Below are 19388 nucleotides of genomic sequence, written 5' to 3'. Positions count from 1 at the left end.
GCATAAGACATGCTGCAGCCCTTAGAGACCTTCCCTGGCATCAGGGCCCTTGGTACCAGAGGCACCAGTTACAAGGGACTTACCTGGATGCCAGGGTGTGCCAATTGTGATAACAAAGGTACAGGTTAGGGAAAGAACACTGGTGCTGGGGCCTGGTTAGCAGGCCTCAGCACACTTTCAAATCATAACTTGGCATCAGCAAAGGCAAAAAGTCAGGGGGTAACCATGCCAAGGAGGCATTTCCTTACACACCCCCCCCCCCCCAAACGAAAGAGGATGAGACTAACCTTTCCCAAGAGAGACTTCATTTTCTAAGTGGAAGAACCTGGAAAGGCCATCTGCATTGGCATGGGCAGTCCCAGGTCTGTGTTCCACTATAGAGTCCATTCCCTGTAGGGAGATGGACCACCTCAACAGTTTTGGATTTTCACCTTTCATTTGAATTAGCCATCTGAGAGGTCTGTGGTCAGTTTGAACTACAAAGTGAGTACCAAAGAGGTATGGTCTCAGCTTCTTCAGGGACCAAACCACAGCAAAGGCCTCCCTCTCAATGGCACTCCAACGCTGCTCCCTGGGGAGTAACCTCCTGCTAATGAAAGCAACAGGCTGGTCAAGGCCATCATCATTTGTTTGGGACAAAACTGCCCCTATCCCATGTTCAGAGTTATCAGTCTGCACAATGAACTGCTTGGAGTAATCTGGAGCTTTGAGAACTGGTGCTGTGCACATAGCTTGTTTCAGGGTGTCAAAGGCCTGTTGACATTCTACAGTGCAGTTTACCTTCTTGGGCATTTTCTTGGAGGTAAGTTCTGTGAGGGGTGTCACTATTGATCCATATCCCTTCACAAACCTCCTGTAGTACCCAGTCAAGCCAAGGAATGCCCTGACTTGAGTCTGGGTTTTTGGAGCTGCCCAGTCCAGAATAGTCTGGATCTTGGGCTGGAGTGGCTGAACTTGGCCTCCACCTACAAGGTGTCCCAAGTAAACCACAGTTCCCTGCCCTATCTGGCATTTGGATACCTTGATAGAGAGGCCTGCAGATTGCAGGGCCTTCAAAACCTTCTTCAGGTGGACCAGGTGATCCTGCAAGCTGGAGCTAAAGACAGCAATATCGTCAAGATAAGCTGCACTAAAGGACTCCAAGCCAGCAAGGACTTGATTCACCAACCTTTGGAAGGTGGCAGGGGCATTCTTTAAACCAAAGGTCATAACAGTAAACTGATAATGCCCATCAGGTGTGGAGAATGCTGTCTTTTCTTTTGCTCCTGGTGCCATTTTGATTTGCCAGTACCCTGCTGTCAAGTCAAAGGTACTTAAGTATTTGGCAGCACCTAGTTTGTCTATCAGTTCGTCTGCCCTTGGAATGGGATGGGCATCTGTCTTGGTGACAGAATTAAGTCCTCTGTAGTCCACACAAAACCTCATCTCTCTCTTTCCATCTTTGGTGTGAGGTTTGGGGACTAAGACCACTGGGCTAGCCCAGGGGCTGTCAGAGTGCTCAATGACTCCCAATTCCAGCATCTTGTGGACTTCCACCTTGATGCTTTCCTTAACTTGGTCAGACTGTCTGAAAATGTTGTTTTTGACAGGCATGCTGTCTCCTGTGTCCACATCATGGGTACACAGGTGTGTCTGACCAGGGGTTAGGGAAAAGAGCTCAGCAAACTGTTGCAGGACTTTCCTACAGTCAGATTGCTGTTGGCCAGAGAGGGTGTCTGAATAGATCACTCCATCTACTGAACCATCTTTAGGGTCTGTGGAGAGGAGATCAGGGAGAGGTTCACTGTCAGCTTCCTGGTCCTCATCTGTTACCATCAACAGATTCACATCTGCCCTGTCATGGAAGAGTTTGAGGCGGTTCACATGGATCACCCTTTTGGGGGTCCTGCTAGTGCCTAGGTCTACCAGGTAGGTGACCTGACTCTTCCTTTCTAGCACTGGGTAAGGGCCACACCATCTGTCCTGAAGTGCCCTGGGAGCCACAGGCTCCAGAACCCAGACTTTCTGCCCTGGCTGAAACTCAACCATAGCAGCCTTTTGGTCATACCAAAACTTCTGGAGTTGTTGGCTGACCTCAAGGTTTTTGCTTGCCTTTTCCATATACTCTGCCATCCTTGAACGTAGGCCTAGTACATAGTCCACTATATCTTGTTTAGGCTCATGAAGAGGTCTCTCCCAGCCTTATTTTACAAGAGCTAGTGGTCCCCTTACAGGATGGCCAAACAGAAGTTCAAAGGGGGAGAACCCTACTCCCTTCTGAGGCACCTCTCTGTAGGCGAAAAGCAGACATGGCAAGAGGACATCCCATCTCCTTTTGAGTTTTTCAGGGAGCCCCATGATCATGCCTTTCAATGTCTTGTTAAATCTTTCTACAAGACCATTGGTTTGTGGATGGTATGGTGTGGTGAATTTGTAAGTCACCCCACACTCATTCCACATATGTTTCAGGTATGCTGACATAAAGTTGGTACCTCTGTCAGACACCACCTCCTTAGGAAATCCCACTCTGGTAAAAATACCAATGAGTGCTTTGGCTACTGCAGGGGCAGTAGTCGACCTAAGGGGAATTGCTTCAGGGTATCTAGTAGCATGATCCACTACTACTAGTATGTATTGGTTCCCTGAGGCTGTGGGAGGTTCAAGTGGACCCACTATGTCCACACCCACTCTTTCAAAGGGGACCCCCACCACTGGAAGTGGAATGAGGGGGGCCTTTGGGTGTCCACCTGTCTTACCACTGGCTTGACAGGTGGCACAGGAGACACAAAACTCCTTGACCTTCTGGGACATGTTGGGGCAATAGAAGTGGTTGACTAATCTCTCCCACGTCTTGGTCTGTCCCAAATGCCCAGCAAGAGGAATATCATGAGCTAAGGTTAGAATGAACTCCCTAAACTCCTGAGGCACTACCACTCTCCTAGTGGCACCAGGTTTGGGATATCTTGCCTCAGTGTAAAGGAGTCCATCTTCCCACTAGACTCTATGTGTTCCTGTTATTTTTCCTTTGGACTCTTCAGCAGCTTGCTGCCTAAGGCCTTCAAGAGAGGGACAGGTTTCTTGCCCCTTACACAACTGTTCCCTTGAGGGTCCCCCTGGGCCTAGGAGCTCAACCTGATAAGGTTCTAACTCCATGGGCTCAGTTCCCTCAGAGGGCAGGACTTCTTCCTGGGAAGAGAGGTTCTCTTTTTCTTGTTGTGTTGAAGCTGGTTCCCCAGTCTTTTTTCCTTTTCTCTTGGAGGGTTGGGCCCTTTTTCCAGGCTCCAACACCACTTTTTCACCCTGAGCCTTGCACTGTGCCCTTGTCTTGACACACACCAGCTCAGGGATGCCCAGCATGGCTGCATGGGTTTTGAGTTCTACCTCAGCCTATGCTGAGGACTCCAGGTCATTTCCAAGCAAACAGTCTACAGGGATATTTGAGGAGACCACCATCTGTTTCAGGCCATTGACCCCTCCCCACTCTAAAGTTACCATAGCCATGGGATGTACTTTAGTCTGATTGTCAGCGTTGGTGACTGGATAAGTTTGTCCAGCCAGGTATTGACCAGGGGAAACCAGTTTCTCTGTCACCATGGTGACACTGGCACCTGTATCCCTCAGGCCTTCTACACTTGTCCCATTAATTAAGAGTTGCTGCCTGTATTTGTGCATATTAGGGGGCCAGGCAGCCAGTGTGGCTAAATCCACCCCACCCTCAGAGACTAATGTAGCTTCAGTGTGAACCCTGATTTGCTCTGGGCACACTGTTGATCCCACTTGGAGACTGGCCATTCCAGTGTTAGCTGGAGTAGAGTTAGAAGTGGAACCTTTCTTGGGACAGGCCTTGTCTCCAGTTTGGTGTCCTGGCTGATTACAGCTACGACACCAGGCCTTTTTGGGATCAAAGTGTTTACCCTTGTACCCAAAACTGGATTGTGAAGAGGCTCTGGACCCTCCCTCCTGAGCAGGTTTTTGGGGCCCTATAGAAGACACTTTACTTTTCCCTTTGGATGTCTCAACACTCTTCCCCTGGAGAGTCTTTGCGACCCCTTTCTTTTGGTCACCCCCTGTGGAAGTCTTGGTCACCCTTGTCTTGACCCAATGGTCTGCCTTCTTTCCCAATTCTTGGGGAGAAATTGGTCCTAGGTCTACCAGATGCTGATGCAGTTTATCATTGAAACAATTACTTAAAAGGTGTTCTTTCACAAATAAATTGTACAGCCCATCATAATCATTTACACCACTGCCTTGAATCCAACCATCCAGTGTTTTTACTGAGTAGTCAACAAAATCAATCCAAGTCCGGCTCGAGGATTTTTGAGCCCCCCTGAACCTAATTCTATACTCCTCAGTGGAGAATCCAAAGCCCTCAATCAGGGTAGCCTTCATGAGGTCATAGGATTCTGCGTCTTTTCCAGAGAGTGTGAAGAGACTATCCCTACACTTTCCAGTGAACATTTCCCAAAGGAGAGCACCCCAGTGAGATCTGTTTACTTTTCTGGTTGCACAAGCCCTCTCAAAAGCTGTGAACCATTTGGTGATGTCATCACCATCTTCATATTTAGTTACAATCTCTTTTGGGATTTTCAACATGTCAGGAGAATCTCTGACCCTATTTATGTTGCTGCCACCATTGATGGGACCTAGGCCCATCTCTTGTCTTTCCCTTTCTATGGCTAGGAGCTGTCTCTCTAAAGCCAATCTTTTGACCATCCTGGCTAACAGGAGGTCATCTTCACTGAGGTTATCCTCAGTGATTCCAGAGGTGCTGGACTCTCCTGTGAGAGAAGCAGCATCTCTGACTATCACATTTGGAGTCAGGGTTTGAAGGACCCTGTTCTCCCTAACTAGGACTGGAGGTGGGAATTCCTCCACATCACTAGCTTCCCCCTCTGGGAGGTTATCCTCAGAGGGGTTGTTCTTTGCAAACTCTGCCAAAAGCTCCTGGAGCTGTATTTTGGTAGGGTTTGAACCAGTTTAATTTTTTTGGTTTTGCAGAGAGACCTTAACTCTGACATCCTAAGATGCAGGTAAGGGGTGATGTTGAGTTCCATCACACTCTCTTCTGCATTAGACATTATGGCCCTCATTCCAACCCTGGCGGTCTATGACCTCCAGGGTGGATGTCGTCGGAAGCACCGCCAACAGGCTGGCGGTGCTTCATGTCGCCCAGCCGGGTCCGGCGGTTTCCCGGCGGATTTCCCCCGGCTGGGAGAATCTCCCATGGCGGCGCTGCAAGCAGCGCCGCCATGGGGATTCCGACCCCCTTCCCGCCAGCCTGTTTCTGACGGTTTTTACCGCCAGGAACAGGATGGCGGGAACGGGTGTCGTGGGGCCCCTGGGGGCCCCTGCACTGCCCATGCCACTGGCATGGGCAGTGCAGGGGCCCCCTAACTGGGCCCCAGCACGATTTTCACTGTCTGCATAGCAGACAGTGAAAATCGCGACCGGTGCAACTGCACCCGTCGCACCCCGGCAACACCGCCGGCTCCATTCGGAGCCAGCTTCTGTGTTGCAGGGCCTTTCCCGCTGGGCCGGCAGGGGTGCTCCCTTGGCGGGCGCCCGCCGGCCCAGCGGGAAAGTCAGAATGGCCTCCGCTGTCTTTTGACCGCGGAGCGGCCAAGTGGCGGTTCCCGCCAGGCGGGCGGCGCCCTCCAGGGTTGGAATGACCCCCTATGTTTCTAAAAGTTGGAATACTTTTTAAGAATCTAAAACTATCTCTAGAACTTAATTCAAACTTTACAAAACTTTTAAACTCTAAAAGAAATGCTAACAGGGACTAACACAAGGCCCTAGCAGGACTTTTAAAAATCTGGAAAAATAACTCAAATTTCAAAAATCAGTTTCTAATGACAATTTTTGGAATTTAGTCGTGTGATCAGGTATTGGCTGAGTAGTCCAGCAAATGCAAAGTCTTGTACCCCACCGCTGATCCACCAATGTAGGAAGTTGGCTCTGTATGTACTATTTCAAAGTAAGAAATAGCATGCACAGAGTCCAAGGGTTCCCCTTAGAGGTAAGATAGTGGCAAAAAGAGATAATTCTAATGCTCTATTTTGTGGTAGTGTGGTTGAGCAGTAGGCTTATCTGAGGGTAGTGTTAAGCATTTGTTGTACACACACAGGCAATAAATGAGGAACACACACTCAAAGACAATTCCAGGCCAATAGGTTTTTATATCGAAAAATATATTTTCTTAGTTTATTTTAAGAACCACAGGTTCAAGATTTACAAACAATACTTTAAATGAAAGGTATTTCACTTAGGAACTTTAGAAATTTTGAATTAGCAAAATAGCATATACAGTTTTCACACAAATGGCAAATAGCTATTTTAAAACTAGACACTGAGCAATTTTCAACAGTTCCTGGGGGAGGTAAGTGCTTGTTAGATTTGCAGGTAAGTAAACCACCTACAGGGTTCAAAATTGGGTCCAAGGCAGCCCACCGTTGGGGGTTCAGAGCAACCCCAAAGTTACCACACCAGCAGCTCAGGGCCGGTCAGGTGCAGAGGTCAAAGTGGTGCCCAAAACGCATAAGCTTCAATGGAGAAGGGGGTGCCCCGGTTCCAGTCTGCCAGCAGGTAAGTACCCGCGTCTTCGGAGGGCAGACCAGGGGGGTTTTGTAGGGCACTGGGAGGGACACGAGTCAACACAAAAAGTACACCCTCAGCGGCACGGGGGCAGCCGGGTGCAGTGTGCAAACAGGCGTCGGGTTCGCAATAGGATTCAATGGGAGACCAAGGGGTCTCTTCAGCGATGCAGGCAGGCAAGGGGGGGGGGGGCTCCTCGGGGTAGCCACCACCTGGGCAAGGGAGAGGGCCACCTGGGGGTCGCTCCTGCACTGGAGGTCGGATCCTTCAGGTCCTGGGGGCTGCGGGTGCAGTGTCCTTACCAGGAGTCGGGTCTTTGAAGCAGGCAGTCGCGGTCAGGGGGAGCCTCGGGATTCCCTCTACAGGTGTCGCTGCGGGGGCTCAGGGGGGTCAACTCTGGCTACTCACGGGCTCGCAGTCGCCGGGGAGTCCTCCCTGTAGTGTTTGTTCTCCACAAGTCGAGCCGGTGGCGTTGGGTGCGGAGTGCCAAGTCTCACTCTTCCGGCGGGAAACGTGTGTTGTTTCAAAGTTGCTTCTTTGTTGCAAAGTTGCAGTCTTTGTGGAGCAGAGCCGCTGTCCTCAGGAGTTCTTGGTCCTTCTAGATGCAGGGTAGTCCTCTGAGGTTTCAGAGGTTGCTGGACCCTGTGGAACGCGTCGCTGGAGCAGTGTCTTTAGAAGTGGGGAGACAGGCCGGTAGAGCTGGGGCCAAAGCAGTTGGTGTCTCCGTCTTCTCTGCAGGTTTTTCAGCTCAGCAGTCCTTCTTCGTCTTAGGTTGCAGGAATCTAGTTCCTAGGTTCTGGGGAGCCCCTAAATACTGAATTTAGGGGTGTGTTTAGGTCTGGGGGGTTAGTAGCCACTGGCTACTAGCCCTGAGGGTGGCTACACCCTCTTTGTGCCTCCTCCCTGAGGGGAGGGGGGCACATCCCTATCCCTATTGGGGGAATCCTCCATCTGCAAGATGGAGGATTTCTAAAAGTCAGAGTCACCTCAGCTCAGGACACCTTAGGGGCTGTCCTGACTGGCCAGTGACTCCTCCTTGTTTTTCTCATTATCTCCTCCGGCCTTGCTGCCAAAAGTGGGGCCGTGGCCAGAGGGGGCGGGCAACTCCACTAGCTGGAGTGCCCTGGGGTGCTGTAACAAAGGGGGTGAGCCTTTGAGGCTCACCACCAGGTGTTACAGTTCCTGCAGGGGGAGGTGAGAGGCACCTCCACCCAGTACAGGCTTTGTTACTAGCCACAGAGTGACAAAGGCACTCTCCCCATGTGGCCAGCAACATGTCTGGTGTGTGGCAGGCTGCTAAAACTAGTCAGCCTACATTGGTAGTCGGTTAAGGTTTCAGGGGGCACCTCTAAGGTGCCCTCTGGGGTGTATGTTACAATAAAATGTACACTGGTATCAGTGTGCATTTATTGTGCTGAGAAGTTTGATACCAAACTTCACAGTTTTCAGTGTAGCCATTATGGTGCTGTGGAGTTCGTGCATGACAGACTCCCAGACCATATACTCTTATGGCTACCCTGCACTTACAATGTCTAAGGTTTTGCTTAGACACTGTAGGGGCATAGTGCTCATGCACTTATGCCCTCTCCTATGGTATAGTGCACCCTGTCTTAGGGCTGTAAGGCCTGCTAGAGAGGTGACTTATCTATACCTATAGGCAGTGTGAGGTTGGCATGGCACCCTGAGGGGAGTGCCATGTCGACTTAGTCGTTTTTATCCCCACTAGCACGCACAAGCTGGCAAGCAGTGTGTCTGTGCTGAGTGAGGGGTCCCCAGGGTGGCATAAGACATGCTGCAGCCCTTAGAGACCTTCCCTGGCATCAGGGCCCTTGGTACCAGAGGCACCAGTTACAAGGGACTTACCTGGATGCCAGGGTGTGCCAATTGTGGAAACAAAGGTACAGGTTAGGGAAAGAACACTGGTGCTGGGACCTGGTTAGCAGGCCTCAGCACACTTTCAAATCATAACTTGGCATCAGCAAAGGCAAAAAGTCAGGGGGTAACCATGCCAAGGAGGCATTTCCTTACATTGTGTCTAAAAGAAAATTGTGTGTTGCCTCATCTAGGCTTCTTGGGGTGTTTGATGGTCTGAGGATTCCAGGGAACATTCAGCCCTGAATCAGCTGACTTTCTCCTACTTCATTGTTGATTTCCTTGTGTCCTAGAAGGCGATGCAGATTAATCAGTGTTTAATTTGTAAAATAAAAAAGTAAGTGCTAGTGCCCTTCTCAGGAGGCCATTGCAGCTTGCACCAACCATTGCCCTTGCCAGCACTGCAAATTACACTACCAACACAACTACTAACCGTGACACTATAGGTGTGACACTTCCGACTATTCCAGGCCACTCAAAGCTATAAGAATGATGTGGGGGCAGGTATTATTAATTTTGAATGCTAATTAAATTATTAAACACTGTTGTTGTGCTCATCTCAAAATCAGACAGATGGCGCCACCATGTGGCGGACTGCCAACAGCGCGGATGTTAAGAGTTAAGTGCTGAGTACTGGAAACAACTTGCTCAAATTAAGCACACAGGCAAAGAACCCTTTAAGGGACAAAACCCCTCTCTTTCGCTCCATTGACTTTGCACATATTCCATAGCATACCATTTGGTGTTTTGCCCCCTTGGAGGCAGGTACTAACCGTTGCATGGTCAAAATGGGGCTCGTAGTGCCCACCTATTCCATAATTCACCACTTGTAGATACTCGGCATAAGGTGGGCGGATGTCCAACCCTGTCAAGGATGTGATCCGCAGGTCCAGTTGGCCAATCACTGGATGGACAGTCTCTTTCAGCCAGGCACTGAAAAACACAACATGCAAAGAACAAGGTGAAAAGTAGGTTCATCATGAGCAATGATGTACAGTATGGTGCAGGTGCATTCAACATAGGACCAGAAGGGTCGGATCCAGGACAGATTTTCAAGATATCCATGCAAGATAAATGTACATTCACTGATTATAATCTGAACTCATTTACAAACCGAAACCCCTGGGTGGCATCTGCTAGGGGGTTTCTAGTGGACTAAAACAGTGGTAATTTGAACAATTGAATGACATTAATCAAAATCATTCACTGGAACGCACTATGCACTAATATATTATTAAATCAGAAGGGGTGGGCGAGTGGGCTTCCATTTATACTCTGCCTAATTTGTTCCGCCCCCCATTGGATGGTGTTTGGGTGACCCCACACATTGTGCACAAGCGCCACAAGTCTGTCCAAATAGATTTCCCCTATGCAGATCTCTGCTACCTTTTAGATTTGCCCTTTATTTTGTCCCTTTTATAGTTCCTGGATCATGACACCCATATATACTTGCAAAAAGTGACGAAGTGAACATATGCAATAATTTTAAAAAATGAGTGAACCACATTTGCAGACCTGGGCGACCAATGCTGCTCTCAAACATACAACTGCACTATGAAGTCTAAAGTTAATGATGGAAGGGGGGTGGTGCTGGGACTAGAACACAGCAATACAGGGAGTGCAGAATTATTAGGCAAATGAGTATTTTGACCACATCATCCTCTTTATGCATGTTGTCTTACTCCAAGCTGTATAGGCTCGAAAGCCTACTACCAATTAAGCATATTAGGTGATGTGCATCTCTGTAATGAGAAGGGGTGTGGTCTAATGACATCAACACCCTATATCAGGTGTGCATAATTATTAGGCAACTTAACAAAAAACAAATATATACCCATTTCAATTATTTATTATTACCAGTGAAACCAATATAACATCTCAACATTCACAAATATACATTTCTGACATTCAAAAACAAAACAAAAACAAATCAGTGACCAATATAGCCACCTTTCTTTGCAAGGACACTCAAAAGCCTGCCATCCATGGATTCTGTCAGTGTTTTGATCTGTTCACCATCAACATTGCGTGCAGCAGCAACCACAGCCTCCCAGACACTGTTCAGAGAGGTGTACTGTTTTCCCTCCTTGTAAATCTCACATTTGATGATGGACCACAGGTTCTCAATGGGGTTCAGATCAGGTGAACAAGGAGGCCATGTCATTAGATTTCCTTCTTTTATACCCTTTCTTGCCAGCCACGCTGTGGAGTACTTGGACGCGTGTGATGGAGCATTGTCCTGCATGAAAATCATGTTTTTCTTGAAGGATGCAGACTTCTTCCTGTACCACTGCTTGAAGAAGGTGTCTTCCAGGAACTGGCAGTAGGACTGGGAGTTGAGCTTGACTCCATCCTCAACCCGAAAAGGCCCCACAAGCTCATCTTTGATGATACCAGCCCAAACCAGTACTCCACCTCCACCTTGCTGGCGTCTGAGTCGGACTGGAGCTCTCTGCCCTTTACCAATCCAGCCACGGGCCCATCCATCTGGCCCATCAAGACTCACTCTCATTTCATCAGTCCATAAAACCTTAGAAAAATCAGTCTTGAGATATTTCTTGGCCCAATCTTGACGTTTCAGCTTGTGTGTCTTGTTCAGTGGTGGTCGTCTTTCAGCCTTTCTTACCTTGGCCATGTCTCTGAGTATTGCACACCTTGTGCTTTTGGGCACTCCAGTGATGTTGCAGCTCTGAAATATGGCCAAACTGGTGGCAAGTGGCATCGTGGCAGCCGCACGCTTGACTTTTCTCAGTTCATGAGCAGTTATTTTGCGCCTTGGTTTTTCCACACGCTTCTTGCGACCCTGTTGACTATTTTGAATGAAACGCTTGATTGTTCGATGATCACGCTTCAGAAGCTTTGCAATTTTAAGAGTGCTGCATCCCTCTGCAAGATATCTCACTATTTTTGACTTTTCTGAGCCTGTCAAGTCCTTCTTTTGACCCATTTTGCCAAAGGAAAGGAAGTTGCCTAATAATTATGCACACCTGATATAGGGTGTTGATGTCATTAGACCACACCCCTTCTCATTACAGAGATGCACATCACCTAATATGCTTAATTGGTAGTAGGCTTTCGAGCCTATACAGCTTGGAGTAAGACAACATGCATAAAGAGGATGATGTGGTCAAAATACTAATTTGCCTAATAATTCTGCACTCCCTGTACATGTCGCATGACTGCCCTCCTTCTGCCAGACAAAAAAAAACACCCAAAATATATACTTATTGAAGACACTTTAGCAGCATTGTAGTGCCATGTGGGTACCCTCGCCCTGCCCTCTCTCCTCTCCGAAACTTCAAGGAAGTAATACTGCTGCTGGTTTAGGCGGCTGTACAACAAACAAAAGCACTTTCTTTCGTGGAACCACTTAACTTTAGCCCACGCAAAACATGTACTCAGTTCACCAACAAGTGGGTCGAGTCAAAGTCCTTCTCTGTAGGACTCCTAAAAGCTATTTTTTATGATCACATAAGGTCACCGTCTAGTCCGCTGTCAAGCCAGACCTAAAAAGGAGACCCGAAAAAAGCGGAGACGGAAGATGTGATGTGCAAAAACAAGCACCCCAATACCATTCCGTGCCCAAATATAGTTTGCAAATTGTGTAATTACAATAATATTTCATAAATTGTGAAGGAAGGTTTTGCTTATATTCTGCCACGACAGACGCACGGGTTTAACAAGAAACATTAATTGTTTTTCCACTGAGAAGTGGTTTGGAATCATCTGTCAACAGCGTTTTAGATGACACTCTCAGATGATAGTTGAGCCAACAAATGTCTCGCGTCCAGCCGGGAGAGGCAGGAGGCGGCGAGAAGCGCGCGCCCTTGCAGGGATGCCACGCTCTGGGCTTTTATCCATAATGAACTCCTTATGGATGAGTGGGCCGAGAAGACATTCATGGAAAAACGCAATAATTTATATCACACTCCAGTGACTGTCTGGAGATGGTTAAACCAGGTTGAAAGCTCAGAGTGCAGTCATAATCCCGCCGCGCGCCATTTACCACAGTCACCGCCACGCGCGGAGGCTTCCAGCTAGGAGGTTCTGGGTCTGGATGGGGAGTGTGTTTTCACTTACATTCTAGACGTAAAACCTTAGGTTCTAACACTGCCGGGAGCTCTAATACTGCAGGCACTAGGTTTAGGCAAAATGTGCTTTATTAATAATACTGAAGCAGGTGTGTTGCCCTCTTCTCACCTCGTGGTGTTTACCCCTTTTCGCGGGGCTGTATTGGTGGTGACCCAAGGTCATGTAACCTGGGTCAATAAAAGTGTGGCTGGCCAGGGCGTGGACAGAGGAGAGCCGCGCGAGACACGAGCAAAGGATGTGTCTCAGCGTGTGCAATATCTGAGCACGCAACCGGCTCAGGTACGAAATACAACTTAAAAGAGTCTGTCTATTTATTTCAAAATTATCGTTAAGCCGGCCTTTGCCCACACTACAATTTTGGCGACGAGGGTCTAGAACCCTCGCAACGCGTGTTTGCCCCGCGGCGGCCACAAGGAACGCTCGTGCCGCGGGGGTCTGGCTTTGGTGTGACCCGCGGCGGCCACAAGGAACGCGGTGCTCGTGCCGCGCGGGACTGGGTTTTTGCTGTGTTGGAGTTGCCGCTCAGAACGTGTTGCCTGGCAACAGCTTCGTCCTGCGGCCTCACTCCGTCAGTCAAGGAGCGCTTGGGCCGGCAGCGAATGAATGATGCGCTAGGAGAGGAGAAACTGTCTACCTCTCCATCTACATCAAGTGAGTGCAGACAGCCCTTTCTGTGGCACACATCGTGAGGATATATATAGCATATCCTGAGACTACGCTCACTACAATGAAGGCCCCAAGACAAAAGTGACCTGAGCTGTTCTGAGCCCAGCTCTTTATAGTGCAGCACACCCTGCCTGTGCAGAGAAGAACTAAGATAAAGTCTGTTTGTTTTCTTCTCTTTCCCTCTATGGTATTATCTTCAAAAACAAGGGAGTAAAAAAAAAAAATATATATAGGGAAAGAAGAATCACTCTGCTACAAACAATACCCTAAGGTATCGCACGAATTTTAGTTTTCGTCAGGCAGTCACGCCCCTATAGGCCACCATGTCTGTCGTACCACCCATAGAGCCTTTTGTTGAAGAAGGAGCTCCGTCAACACAAGCTCCCAAGTGGAGAGACTGGGTGGCAAGAGTCATGTTGTTTTTTTGAAGCAACAAAGGTAGAGGACGATCAGAAGAGGGCCATGATCATACATCTAGGCGGAAAGGACATTTATAACATCTCCAAGAACCTTCAAGAAGACGCCCCCAAAACACATCACACCCTGATAGCAGCCTTGAACAGGCATTTTGAACCGATGGCTAACACAGATTATGAGCGTTTTGTTTTTAGACAAGCAAGACAACAACAGGAAGAATCCATTGACTCGTTCCACTTGCGGCTGCGTGGTTTGGCCAGCACCTGCCGATTTGCAGAGTGAGTATGCGATATACTCGTTCCAGAGAAACTACCGTCAGACTCCCCATTCCACAACTGGCAGAGCTCCAGGGCATTTCGTGTTTGGAAGACCGGTGTTGGACTCAATACCTCATCACACGACCTGGGTTCCCAGTCCCATTGATCCTGTTCAAGTACACACTTGCAGGACCGCCACGAACAAATTTGCAAACCGTCCCCACAGGGCTAGGCTATCTGATCTCAAAGTGGGAGACAATGTGTTGCTCAAAGTCAACGGTCCAGGCAGCAAATTCCGCATGCCTTTCGACCCTTCCCCCTGGGTGATTGAAAGGAGGCTTGGATCCATGGTGGTGGCTCGAAGAGGGAATGAAGTGGTAACCAGAAATACCTCTTTGTTCAAGAAGTTTAACCATCCTGAAGGGTCCGGAGGGGATGCTAAAGTGTCCGCATCTGATGATGACTTGTCATCAGTTTACGATGGCGAAGATCGTGAAGAAGGAAATTCTGAGAGTCGGGCTGGTACCCCGCCATTGTCTTCCTCATGCAAATCTGATTCCCCTGTCTCAAGTCCGTCTGTGGGCCCAGGGCGAGCTGAGAATACTCGCTACCATTTGCGACGTAATCCTGCCCCTTCCATCAGACTTCAAGGCTATTTTGTGGATGTTTAAGGTTTTAAGTTTAAGTATGTGTATTTGTTTGTTTTCAGTTTTTAGGAGGAATGTAGTGTCAAGCCAGTGACGGAACTGGTCGCCCGACACTACCATGTAGCGTGGTGAAGAAGGGGTGTGTTACCCTCTTCTCACCTCGTTGTGTTTCCCCCTTTTCGCGGGGCTGTATTGGTGGTGACCCGAGGTCATGTGACCTGGGTCAATAAAAGAGTGTCTGGCCGGGGCGTGGGCAGAGGAGAGCCGCGCGAGACACGAGCAAAGGCTGTGTCTCAGCATGTGCGATATCTGAGCACGCAACCGGCTCAGGTACGAAATACAACTTAAAAGAGTCTGTCTATTTATTTCAAAATTATCGTAATGCCGGCCGTCGCCCACACTACACTGTCCAGCGAAAATATGTGACCACTGACGATACATTGCATCTCTGTTCTTCCAAAATGATGGAACTTAACCTCAGCATTAATTTTTAGGAGTCGTAGCACTATTTTGGGGGATTTTTGGTGAGTAGGCAAGTGAGTGCCTATGTTGGTCAGGTGCGTGGGTGGGTGAATGCATGAGGATGGTTGAGTGAGTGTTAGTGTGAGTGATTAGATAAATAAGCAAATAGAAGCAGTATGCGAGTGAGTGTGTCTGTGTGTATGTTTGTGGTGATGAGAGAGTGAACGGGTGTGATGGTTAGGTAAATGAGTGGGTGAGTGAATGAATGAGTGGGTGATGGACTGAGTGTCATATCGAGTGGGTAGATGAATGGGCAAGCACAATTAGTATGCTAGTGAGTGGGTGTGTGCCTGGGTGAGGTAATGGTTGAGTTGGTGAGCAAACAATGGCCAAATCAAGGCACAAGCGGTTGGGGGTCAATGTGGGCCAGGGAATGTTGTGCAGGACTTACATTCCACTGCATGCCTCAATGAGGCTAGGAGGAGCCAGTTAAACAGAAGTGCAATTGAGGCCAGCATCGCAGTAAAAAAGGTTAAATAGGCTGCAATGCCTTAAAAAGGCTTTTGTTACTGAAGGATTTTTTTTTCATTTTAAGACTGTGGACCTGATTTAAATATTGGCGGGAGGCCTTTTTCTCCGCCAGGGTGACGGATTAAATAATCCAATCGACCTCTTGGATGTGCCACCTGCCAAATTTAGAACTGTCAGCTGGTGCAGTGGAAATTTCTAGCACGGGAATCGCCATCATGACGGTTCCGGTCAATGAATTATAAGTTTGATGGATGGCTCAACATGACAGAGCCTTTTGGCAAACTTGCATTTTTTTTATTTTCAAAAATAAAACCCCAAAGTGGGATTTTCTTGTTGAAAATAAAAAAACAATGCCGCTCTCGCCAGGGGAGTATCCTTTCAAGGTGAAAGGAGGCACTGTGCCCTTTTTAATGGCCGTCACCGGCAGTTTTTTTTTCTGAAGGCATTGAAAATCGGCTGTATGTCTGCCCATCAAAATTAGGTGAGCAGACATACAGCCAAATCTCCAATGGCCCTTACTTCGTCGGCCGTCAGTTGGTTTGACCATGGTGGAGTAGTCTCCGCCGTCATCAAACCTATGGTCCGTCTGATTACAAATCAAGCGGATGGTGCATAATGTTGGCAGAGAGGGAACTCCTTCGAAGTTGCCACAGACTTTCATCTCGCCCACCATTTAAATCAGTCTCTAATTTCCAAAATTTGCAGGCTGGAGCTAACTTTGTATCGAAGAAAAGAATACACAGTAATAAAAGCTCTCCTTTCCTGACTGGGCTTGGGTTGGTCCAGGAGATTCCTTTCAAGAGGACCACTACTTAAACATGTTTAGTGGAGATCTCCATCCAAAGAATTAACCACACTCAGCACTCTCTTCATATTTGTGATCCTGGGGAACCCATCTGTGGTCCCCTGCCCTGAAGGTGACATCTTTTTCCTCAGTATTATAACCACAGGTTACCAAAACAGGGAACAAAAATATCAGAGACTAAAAACCACTGTGTGGTACAACAGCATTTGAATGGATGAGGCTAAAGGGAGGCAGGTTTATGATGGGGCCTCCTCGGGACCCTTAATGAAGTGGTGACCGTTCTAATAGATGTATAATGAGCCAGCTTAACGTAGCACATGCATTTCTAAAGCTCACGTTCACCCCTTGGCGCTGAATAACAAGTGTTTATTGCTACCCAGTTCATTTGTGCTCATTTTATGGATCTTGGAAGGATGAAAGTCTGAGTGGTTTGACTGGGACTCAAGCCTGTAGTCATGAGGACAGACCCGGCTAACTGCTAACAGGTTGACTGATTGTGAGATGTCATCCAGAAAAGGGAAACCCAGGGAGGACATCCAGTCCCACTTTCACCACGTCAGGTAAGAGTTGCGTGGTCTACAGTGACAAATGCAGCAGGATCACCCCTACCAGATTGTCACCATGACCAACAATGGCCCAAACCTCCTAAGTGCCCAGAATTAAAGCAGTCGCTGTCCCTCTCCTGAGATAGAATCCAAATTGCCACTGGTCGAGAGAATCACTGCTTCAAGCAAGGAGTCTATGGTTTGGCTGCGGATTTCCCCTAAAATGTGCCTAAAGCTGGGAGGAGGGAGATTAGGCAATAATTTGCCACATCCACAGGATCTAGATTTTTATTTGGCTGACGATACCCCAACATTTTTCTAACTACTGGCGACCATCCCTCATTTTACTTAATTGATTGATGAATTGTATGCAAATATATTTGATATGGCCAATCTGAACATATGAAATGGATTGGGCTATCCTTGACCTTTGATGGACACTCATGTATGACGTCAGACTAGGGATGCAGAAAGATGATGTTTAATACTGCCTTACCATGAAGGCTGTGCCAGAAGCATCACCTTCACCTCATCTGCCCTTCACATTAGCAGCTGTAGATGCCCCCATATTTGCCATTTGAGATGTAGCTGGTGACCATCTGTGCACTGCCCCAGGAAGAAGTTGGTTAATAAAACTACAGGCACTAGGTTTCCTTCCACCACCTGCACTTAGCTTCCGCTTATGACTTAGAGGTGGAAGAGGCTTCACGCCTTTAGCCATGGCCACTAAAAATAAGCTGGACGGGAGGATTAAATTAATTGGTAGAGGAAAACCACACTATGGGCCAGGTTTACTAACAGTTCGCGCATCGTTTGCCTCACAAAGTGATGCAAACCTGGCACAAAGAGCTGTTTTGGTATTTACTTTTAAGCACAAACGATTTTCCTGTTAAAGAGTGGCCCAGAAGTAACTCAAAGTAGTGCTATGCACTAATTTGCACTACTTTTCATCAATTGGGCATACCATGGGTGGTGATGCAAATCTCTATCTACTAAAAAAAGGTAGACATTGATTTGCGTAAAAACATTACACCACTTCAAAGCACCCATCACCTTTGAGAAAAGTTTTTTTTTCCACAAAACTGATTTATGTTTGCATGCATGCTGTATTTTAGAGCACACAATGTTAGAAATTTTATTAACTATGTCTAAGAATAGTACTTTTTAATGTAAGAGTGCCCTTAAGGTGCAAAACCTACACTAGACTTTGGGCCGACACCTTTGCACTATGGTGCAAGGATATGTGTGTGGTGCAACGCCGGTGGATGTAAGAAGCAGAGACTTATCGTAGTAGATGTGGTGATTGTTCTGCTCGCTCCCTTTCATGCAACACAGCAATTCCTGCATTCCGTCGAATCTGGGTCGAAGATAAACTTGGGACTGTGGGTCAAGTAAATGCAAATTAAAGGGCGTAACTGGGAACATTTTGAGACAGTACTACTTAATTATTTTGTCATTTTTAGGATCGAGCCTGCGTCGCTTGCGCATGCGTTTCGCTAGCGAGACGCTTTAGGGATTAATAAGGGCTCGGAGCCCCATCCACGTGACGTCAGTGTCTTTCATTGGTTTGTGGGCTTGCCTGTTGGAATCTGCTTAATTTCATTAGTGGAAGGCACGCATACGTCATGCCTTTTCCGGTGGTTAGCCCTCCTCGAGCGCATCGACCAAGTACAGAAAACATGCGAGGCTCGCTGTTTTCCATTCGGTTTGTGGACTACTTTTTCTCTATTTTCGCTACGCGATCTTGCTTGGCAGAAGTCGAGCGCTTTGCATAATATCAACCCTGTTGCACAGTTGATTGCACTTTTTCCGGTTACGTACATGGTTTATGTCGCAAGAAAAGTCCGGTTAAGAGTTTACAACGCTATTAGCTCTAACACAAGCAAACGCGAGACCCGTTGCATTGCAAATGCTTGTTACACCTGTTAACACTGTCTGGGCAAAGGTTTCACTCCATTAGTATCAGATTAACACCTAAATTCAGCAATTAAAGACTGAAAGCTTGCCAGTTAACTTTTGTAAAGGCACTGAAAATTTGTAATAAAAGTATATTTAAAGTGCTTTCACTTTGAAAGTGTGCACTATTAAATGATAATGTATTGTTAATATACTTTGATTTTATTTGTAAAGGGCCTGCCACTGGATGGCAACACATTTGGCTGTGTTTTTTGTAACCTTTGATCCGTTAGTATTAGAAACACATTTTTTTGTTAAAATTTGTAAATTATGTAGCAGACAATGAACAAGTGTGTCAAATCCGTAATTACGCGGAAGAGGCTGTGGCCGCAGAATTCACAATTTCAGTGGCCCTGACTAAAGTACGCCTACCAGAGGTCTTATTCCACCATCATATACTGTACAGGTACACAGTCCTCACCTCTTGCTAATCCGGTACTCCACTTCCGATTGCTTCTTCCCCGTGGCGACCACCGACCGTTGCAACTGATGCCAGACAGACAGATGCAAAACAGAGGAGGAAAATGACATGTGACAATGAAATGCAATGTATAGCCAAAAAACCTCA

The 19388-nt window shown here is 47.5% G+C and overlaps 1 protein-coding gene across 1 annotated transcript in view; it reads right to left on the bottom strand.

Moving 5' to 3' along the window:
* Window positions 1-19388, bottom strand: part of P4HA3 (prolyl 4-hydroxylase subunit alpha 3) — a 257969-nt gene that overhangs the window by 36032 nt on the left and 202549 nt on the right. Inside the window, exons 8-9 of the mRNA XM_069203822.1 lie at window positions 19242-19306; window positions 9216-9375 (exon numbers count right to left, since the gene is read on the bottom strand). Of these exons, the coding sequence (XP_069059923.1) occupies window positions 9216-9375; window positions 19242-19306 (225 nt within the window). The remainder of the gene's footprint in view (window positions 1-9215; window positions 9376-19241; window positions 19307-19388) is intronic.

The sequence above is a fragment of the Pleurodeles waltl genome, chromosome 8, assembly GCF_031143425.1.
Source record: "Pleurodeles waltl isolate 20211129_DDA chromosome 8, aPleWal1.hap1.20221129, whole genome shotgun sequence".
Lineage (NCBI taxonomy): Eukaryota > Metazoa > Chordata > Amphibia > Caudata > Salamandridae > Pleurodeles > Pleurodeles waltl.
The sequence above is the reverse complement of the archived record's forward strand: the minus strand, read 5'-3'. Positions and strand labels throughout refer to the sequence as shown.